Source organism: Musa acuminata, chromosome BXJ2-2 (assembly GCF_036884655.1).
Source record: "Musa acuminata AAA Group cultivar baxijiao chromosome BXJ2-2, Cavendish_Baxijiao_AAA, whole genome shotgun sequence".
Classification (NCBI taxonomy): domain Eukaryota; kingdom Viridiplantae; phylum Streptophyta; class Magnoliopsida; order Zingiberales; family Musaceae; genus Musa; species Musa acuminata.
The window spans coordinates 32,320,836-32,329,730 of record NC_088339.1 but is presented as its reverse complement, the minus strand read 5'-3'; the positions used below and the strand labels follow the sequence as shown (position 1 = coordinate 32,329,730).

Here is an 8,895-nt window from a genome sequence, read left to right as displayed (position 1 = left end):
ATTAATGGCAGGAATCAGAGAAAAGAAAGAAAATAAATTCGAAATACCTGCAATCCTAAAAGATTTAACTGGCAGTGATGTAGGATTTACAAAGGTTTAGATTTCAATTTAATCCTTTTAATAATTAACACCAGCCTTAGGGTTCAAGGCTCACTGCAGCATGGAGCCACCACTAGCCAGGGAACATCATAGACCTTGCTTATGAGTGAAGATAGAACATTCATCAGCCTGAAAGCCATCTTTTGGAACCTTGGAGGAGTGCAGAAAGATGGATCCCTTTTTCATCAGCCAAAGCCATACTTTACCTTTCTTGTCCTTGAACATTGTCTCGTCATCTTGTTTAACCTGATAAATTACTCAGGCCTGACTTCATTTCCAAGCTTGGTCTCTGATAAAAGTCCATGTGAATCTCTGCGTTCTGCTTATCCCAAGTTCAATCTCCAAACGAGCCCCAACAATCACGCTTGCATGGACATTCCGTTCAAAAAGAGGAGGTACCCCTGTTTCATATCATGGCATATGGCAATCACTCTTTCTTTTACATCAGTTTTCCCCCTTGTGCCGAAGGTTGGATATCATCTTTAATATTCAACCAAGTTCCTCTACTCTTATGTCCTTTTTCCAACAAAGACTGCATCTGCATGTAGCAATAGATATGATAATTAGCAAACTTTTAAAATACTCGACTGATGCAATGCAAGCTGAAACACACTCTGTCAAAAATTATAATATATTGGATTTTTTTTCTTTTATTGCATATATACATGTCACATGAAAACCCAATTGACACAGAACAAATAGATCTAATTGCAAAACATACATCAGAATTGGTCATCATGATAATTAAGAAAAGAAGTATCATATGAACTTTGTTTTTCGAAAGAGAAAATTGTGTTTATGCCTACTGAATGCGCTTCAGGGAAAAAAGTAGACCACATGACGTAAACAAACTGATCAATCACAAGTACCATCAACCCAGCTGTCTTTTTAACATAAGATCACTGTTGTCTTAAATATGGCTAAAATCATACAATAATTAAGTGGAAAAAAGGTTCATATTCATGGTTTTTCTTTAGATCTTTCTGAAAATGAATTCATCAAATTTCATTGTAGGGTGAGTTTTTCTGATTTAGGAGAAGACCAGGACGACAGCAACAACACAAAGGAAGGAAGGATAGCTCCACAAAAAACTGTATCTTTCAAAGAAGGTAAACATATATATTTACATCAGGTCTTTAGTATATCAAATGACATGAAACAAATTCCTGTGCAGTACACCTCCATGTCAATTCTTTGGGTAAAATAAAATAAGCATAGGAGTTGTTTTAAGTCGAGCAAAAAATTCTTCTATACCCACACTAGCAGTTCATCAACTATTATGGACCAATTTCTCAAAAATGGTTGGCCGAATTTTTATCAGACAAGAGTTCATCATAATCAAACACTTTCCTATATATTGTTGCATGCCCATCCACTAGAAAATTAAGATTGTACAGAAGGATTCTCTGCACCAGTCATGTTAACTACGGCAACAGGTTAACAGCTTAGCACACTCTGCCAATGTTATGATGCAATCTGATCAATTTATTGGCCTAACAACTTGGACAGAATGGATGCTTAAGCCCAAGCTACTACTAGTCATAGGTCCATCCAGTTTTATATATCAAATCAAGCCATCATTGTACTCTGATTTATGACTAACCAGAGTATCATAGCCCCATAGGACATAGCATGGCAAAGTTTTGCTTTCGGATGTAGAAATTATTTGTTTGTTCTTCAGCTTCACAGCAAAGAAGCAAAGAAGCATTTTCTAAGTCAGTCCTGGACTTAGCTTGTAGAATACTGAAAACTGTCTTTAATTTGAAATAATGTACTTAAGTAGACAAGAAAAAACTTCTTTTGTAGAAAGGAAGAAGACAAACTACTGGCCCCAGAGGCAGTTTTCCAGCCCAATTAGTGATGTCAATGATGTGAGCGACATGGAGTTCGCAATTGCAGTTGCAGCAGCTGCATATGCTATTACTTCAATGGAAGAAGAATCGATGAACCAGAACAAGACAATTGAACAATTGATGCATCCTACAGCCAAGACAAAAAGCAAAAGAGAAGATAGCATAGACAAGACACCTGATTATATCAGACTAATCAGATGGTTTACTGGTAAAGAGGCAAGAGAAGATGAAAGAGAATCAGGTACTTCTCTGTTATATGTCCTGCAGTTAAATATCAAAATAATGCTAAACTATTGTAATCTCATCAACCAAATAGACCTGCATCATTAGGTATGTTTTTGCATCAGTCCTCACATAATTAGTTCATTCAAGGATAAAGGAAAATTTTAAGCATGAGATCCAATGCTCATAAAGATTAAAAAGGTTATTACACATTTAATTTCAGGTAATTCTTCAGTCAAAAAGCCAGTAACACTGCCAGGAAAGTTGCTGGAAGAACCTGGTGCTGATCACACGATATCAGGAAAAGCAAAGGAAACCAATCTAACCATCAAAAGGACACCAACTTTTTCTGATGAGTATCTAAATGAAACAGGAAGTAGTAGCTCAGTACATGGACAAAACCAGAAGGGCCAACAAGCATCATCCGTGATCAAACCGACATCGTTTTCTAGCAAAGAAAATGAAGCCAAGAGAATAACTAACACCACTAATGTGGAAACAGAAGTAGATGTATGGGAGAGAGAAAAGATGGACAAAATAAGAGAAAGGTAATTATAGCTTGCTTAGCCATATGATGTATCAAAATGTTTCAACAGAAACAATGATTTTTGGTAAGTCTATTTCTCCCAACAAAATTATTTTTCAGGTATGAAAAGGAGATATCTAAGACTTTGGAATGGGAGAATGCCAAGAAGCTGAAAGCCAAACGCCAACTGGAGCACAAAGAGGTTTATGATTATTCACTTATAAATTTGATTGTGCACTGACTGCAACTTTGTCATTTTCATCTTCTTACCATTCCAAGCCATAGCCACCTTAAGATTACAAAGATCTTTAGGATTCAATTGTCCTACTTCCATGATGCAGATGCAATCTTGCTAAAGCCTCTAAATTGCAAGAAGCAACAGCAGCACCTGAAACCAAACCGAGCAGCTCTTACAAACCAATCAGAACCATGGATAAAAAGGCCCTAGATTACTTCAGTAGTTCAGACCTTGACCTTAAACTACACCAACTAGACAAAGCTCCAGCTGCATAGATAATATTTCTCTTATGTAAGAGCAAACTACATGGTTAGAAAGCAGCATCATAAGTATGATATTTATTAACTAGATCACACATTCAAACGAGCAAATCTCTCCTGACAACTCCTAAAAATAAATTCCAATTGTATTTATGTTATAAAGGAATAGATAACAACACTAAGAACTACTTTTCCAATAAAGGATATCAATATATTGGAATTACCCTGTCATAGTTGACATCTAGAGGACTACTACAAACAGATTACCTTGGTAATTTAGAAGATCATCCTAGTTTTTGACTTTCCGAGAAAATCCTTCAGACATCTCTACATGATCAACCTTCAGATGCCAGTCAAACATGCCGAACCACAAAATGATTGTTGGTCACTTAAAAGAAATATAAAGGATTTATGATGACTTAACTGAAGATGACTGTTTGATGTGGAAACTGCAGATGGATCTCAAACTGAAACATTCAAGAGCATTACGAGAATATCATAATGAGGTATCAAGGATTAACAAAACTGCCGGTGGAAAAAGAGCCCTTGCAGAAGAAAGGAAAAAAAACAATGAATTGAAGACAAAGGAGAAGGCACATAAGAGACACTATAACAGGGAAAGTTCTTTATGCATGTTCTGCTTCTGAAACATCACCAGAAGAGTAGAAAGAGCACTTGAATATAACACTCCATCCATATAATATAAAGACAATTTGCTTGTGGGTCTTGTTTCACTCCTTGTATGAAAATTCACTTGTGCAAAGCAATGAATGACTCATCTATCATGGTGTAATTTCTTTTTTCTAAACTAAAAAAGATCAATTAACCAGAGTGAAAAGCTTACAAAATTGCCTCTCAAGATCAGAGGAGGACAGAATGCAAAACTCAGGATAAGATCTTGCAAAATTTGCCACTCAATTGGCAAGACCATCGACTTCTCCATACACATGTTGGAATCTAATAGACTCAACAGATGGAATGTCTTTGAAAATGTTCAAAATTCTCCAAGGAGGGTTGTTATGCATCAGAACATGAACATATTGAGAGCATTGCAATCCAATTGCAAATATTTGAAACCCTCCTTCACAGCAAACTGCATCATGGTGTAAATTTGTATACAGTCTATACTACACCCATAAAGAATCACAATCAACAAATGTAACCAAGAAGAACTTCAAACATCCAAGAAAAATAGAGATTGTCTATGCCAAGGATTCATCAGTATCATTCTGGTATCAGTTTAGGAGACATATTGCGCCTTGCAGAACAAGTATAGAACCTACATATACTGCCTGGTATTGTTAAATATAAAAAACTCAAACAAAGTATAATCTAAATCAAACTTTAGATATATGTTTCGATACCAATAATTGGTCTGATTGGTAGATACCAGTCTAACCAGTTTTTATATCCTTGGTTTATGCAACCTAACAGACTAAACCAGTATTTAACCTCAAATGCATTCAATGATGTTCAGGTTGAATGTAGAACCAATGCACATGGAGAACAGTTCAATGTGGCTGCCACAGTGATTAAATGGCTAGAACCATTAGCTCTAAATATAAGTTAAACATTAACGAAACTTTTACCATTGTATTGATCATGCTTGCACAGCCCAAGACAACTCCCTATACATGCTCTGTCAGTTAAGAAGACAAACGAATGTGACACCTTATGTACCATCTGAGATCCCATTGCACTAATATTTAAACAAATCATTTGACTCTTAGATAGCTTTTTCGTTTCTTTTGAAGGAATTCTATAACTTAAAACCTCAGGAACAGTGTAACTATATGGTTAATTTGATGATTGTTGGCAGAACAGCTTCCTTCTTATATTACTCATGCATGCTAGTCCCTCTCCCCTCCCTCTAGTCTCTTCCTAGTAAACTCTCCTTTCCCTCTTCATGCCATCAAGGCATGATCCATGCAAGACTGCATGAAACTCAATGCATGTCATGCCAGCATAGATATGGCAAAAACCATACCACTGAAGTTTGGATCCTGCAACTTATGAACCAAAGTTCCATAAAAATATTAAAAAAGTTCTCCCATTGTATAACATTATACAATTGCAATCCTGAATTAACATTGAATGCAACGATCTCATTTAAAAAAAGAAAATTTGGTGCACAAATAAGTATATAAAGCACGAATATTTTGCAATCTACACGAAGATCTAAGTACCTAACTTGACTATAAGAGAAAAGAATATATTGTATACTGCCAACTTTGATGCTAACAAGATCTTTTGACCTCATTAAGGTGATCAAAAGGCAAAAGCATGAACTCCAACATAAAAACTCAGGCTTTACCAAATAAAAATTATCAACATTCAAAATATAAGTGTATTTTGGGTATAGATTATTATCATTAAGTAGTTGAAATCACTACAAAGAAAAATTAACAATCTAAATAGAAATGATTTTCATGTGCACCTATTGAGACCATGCTGCAACTTAGTCTGATACACATATTGCATCAGCATTTCAGAAGTCATTTTCAAATTGCACCAGTTGTAATGCTTTATGTACCATTTGTTCCAAAACCATTAACTTGGGAACAGGAGAAAATCCTCATACAACAATAGCTCATAGGCAGTAAATTTTTCCGTTCGTAGTCGTTCACAATTGACATTTAACTTCAGATATCACAAGAAATAAATTGAGATATCTCAATATCGTTCACCTTTGACCAAGTGAACACATGACTTTCAAATAGGATGTTATGGACGATCAGCAAAATTCATTTCAAAATGCATGGACGCTTATTGAAAACCATGCATCGGATGGTTGTGGGCATTGAGAACAAAGGACACTTGAAGAGGCGAAAGGCCATCAAGAGAGAGCATCTGTAGTCCGTGGATCTTTGATTGGTATGGAGGACATAGCTTACGATCATCAGCTTTGATTATGGCACTGGGCATTAATCTCAAAATGCCATCATCTGCTGAGCCATCCCTGCCTCATTCTTCCCTCTGTCTCTGTTTTTGCTTGCTTTATTGCTCGACTGGCTTGGCTCTTAACACATGATTCTCAAATAGAATGTTATGGACAACCAGCAGTTCAAAATGCATGGCATAACACCTAAGGAGATGAACAATTGATAAAGAACCGGACTAATTAATCAGCTCCGTGTTGAAAATTTGTCCTGCCAAAGTGGCTGAAGTAGACAGATGCTAAAAGTTCAATGTTCTCTGTAACAACATCTGGTTCTGCTCTATCTGCAGCAGCCACAACCACCAAATCAGAAGAGCCAGAAGGAAGTTCTTTGGTATGCCAAAGCTCACCAAATTTCTGGTACATACAAGTCAGATAAAAATTAATTTGTGGATTCACATGATAGCCGTTCTTTATTATTTGTGCATGAACTTGCTTTCCACTTTCTTTTAGAAAAAAGTTTCTGCAAGCTGTTAAAATAGTGGTAAAACTTATCAGATCTGGCAGTAGACCTGATTTACCCATTTGAGAGTATATTTGCAATGCTTCTGATGCGAAGCCATGTTTTGTGTATCCAGAAATCATTACATTCCAAGAAACAATGTTGCGCTCAGGCATGATATTGAAAAGCTTGTTTGCTGTATCACACAATCCCAATCTCATATAACCACCTACCAATGCAGTCCAGCTAACAACAGTGTGCCTATATATATCAGCAAATGCAGATGATGCACAATCAATGCTTCCACATTTTGCATACATGTCTATGAGAGCACTTCCAACCACGACATCCGATTCAAAACACAACTTATATGCAAAGGCATGAACCTGTGTTCCACCACGCAGGGTCAATAATCTTGAGCATAAATCAATAATAAGTGACAATGAGACATTATCTGGTTTCATACCTAAAGCTACCATGAGAGAAAATGTAAGCATGGCATCCTTAGCCAGATTATTTAATGCATACCCAGAGATCATGGAATTCCATACAATGGGGTTTGGATCCTTGACCAATTTGAATATTCTGACAGCTGCTTCACAATTTGAATTGGTGCTGTACATGTTAATGAGAGCACTAGCTAAAAAAACAGAAGAGTCAAACCCCAATTTTATTATGTGTGAATGGAGTTGTGAACCAAATCGCCTTCCCAAATGAATAGCACTGAGGAGGAGGCTCCCAAAGGTGTAGCTATCACCATATTTTCCATCCATCTGCATTCTTTTAAAGGATTCAGAAGCCTCTTCACTTAATCCAACTGCAGCACAACCTCCAATTAAAGCATTCCATAGTGGGACAGTCTTGATAGCCATGCTATCAAACAATTCACAAGCACGATCCAAGCATCCATGCTTCACATATTCAGCTATCAAAACACTCCATGAGAAGTCATCGACAGCAGCCAAACTGTGGGTTACGCTTCTCGCATCAGTTAAACACCCACATTTTGCATATAATGAGACCAATGCACTTCCAACAATCCTGTCAGCTCCGAAACCACTTTTAACCATCTTTGCATGAATCTTGGAGCCTTCTTCAAGATCCAGCAACCCCTCACATGCATCTAAAACACTAAGAAAAGACACCCAATCTAGCCTCAACCCATCTTGCTGCATTTTCTGAAAGAAGTAAATTGCATTTTCATTCCTGTCATGTTGAGAGCAACCAGCCATAATCGTTGTCCATGAGACCACATCCTTATGTGGCATGTTCTCAAAGAATTTAACAGCATCACCAATCTTTGAGCACCGAATAAAACCATGAAGCATGGAATTCCAAGTAAATATTTCTTTGACATTCATTTGATCAAAAATCCTTCTAGCATCATCCAATTGTTCACATTTCGAATATAATCCAATGATAGCGCTACCCACCTGCACATGCGAGTCAAGTCCAATCTTTACAGAAAGCCCGTGAAGTACGCTCCCATTCTGCACGAATCTAAGATTGGCACAAGCACTAATCACACTTGAGACACCGAAATGATCCACTATACAACAGGAACGCATCATATGAGCAAAAACCTCTATCGCCTCCTCACACGGTCCCCATTGATCATAGGCCGCTATTAACGTATTCCAAGAAACTGCATCCCGCCTAGGCATTTCATCAAACAGAAGTCTCCCCTCGCTTAAAAATCCAAACTTGCAGTACCCAGCAATCAGTATGTTCCAAGAATGCAGCTTTTTGCTCCCCAGCCTTCTGAAAACCCAATGCGCGTCGCCCAGGAAGCCACGCTTGCCATACACGTCGATGACATGGTTGCAGAGGAAGGGATCCTGATCGAAGCACGTGATGATCATGTGAGCGTGGAGCTGCCGCGCGACGCCCAGGGTCTCCGGCGCCGCGCTGTGTTTGATGACGGCAACGAAGCATTCCGGATAGACCGGGCGGCCGAGATGGCGGCGGAGGATGAGGTACCGGATCGCGTCCTTGATGCGACCGGCAGAGGCGAGGGATCGGACTGTCGGGGGCCTCTTAGAGGAGGCATTTTGGGAGGTAGAGGTAGAGAACAATCGGGTGACGGCCGCCCACGGATGAGTGGGAGATCTCATGGGTCTTCGAAAGCTTAATTTGGAGGGGATAGCGGAAGACCATTCAGCAAGAGAGAGAGAGAGAGAGAGAGAGAGATGTCATTTTCTATAAAGCCCCTAAGATTCTTTAATATTTGAATCGTAAGTTGTAGAGACGGGATGTACTTTTTATATAAACCCCTCTATCTTTAGTATTTTGAAATGTTGAGGTAAATGGGATTTTG

At 38.1% G+C, this 8,895-nt stretch overlaps 2 protein-coding genes across 2 annotated transcripts; one reads left to right on the top strand and one right to left on the bottom strand.

Annotated features, from left to right (window-relative positions):
- The first annotated feature begins 363 nt into the window (after positions 1 to 363).
- LOC135606124 (uncharacterized) lies at positions 364 to 5,620 on the top strand. Its single transcript, XM_065096943.1, has 6 exons — positions 364 to 494; positions 1,114 to 1,208; positions 1,906 to 2,193; positions 2,398 to 2,722; positions 2,821 to 2,902; positions 3,654 to 5,620. Exons 1-6 carry the CDS (start codon positions 469 to 471, stop codon positions 3,843 to 3,845), a joined length of 1,008 nt encoding a protein of 335 aa, XP_064953015.1. The 5' UTR covers positions 364 to 468; the 3' UTR covers positions 3,846 to 5,620.
- Positions 5,621 to 5,776: 156 nt separating this feature from the next.
- On the bottom strand, positions 5,777 to 8,734 carry LOC135584355 (pentatricopeptide repeat-containing protein At2g13600-like). The gene has a single exon (XM_065096941.1). It carries the CDS (start codon positions 8,690 to 8,692, stop codon positions 6,320 to 6,322), a length of 2,373 nt encoding a protein of 790 aa, XP_064953013.1. The 5' UTR covers positions 8,693 to 8,734; the 3' UTR covers positions 5,777 to 6,319.
- Between the last annotated feature and the right edge of the window lie 161 nt (positions 8,735 to 8,895).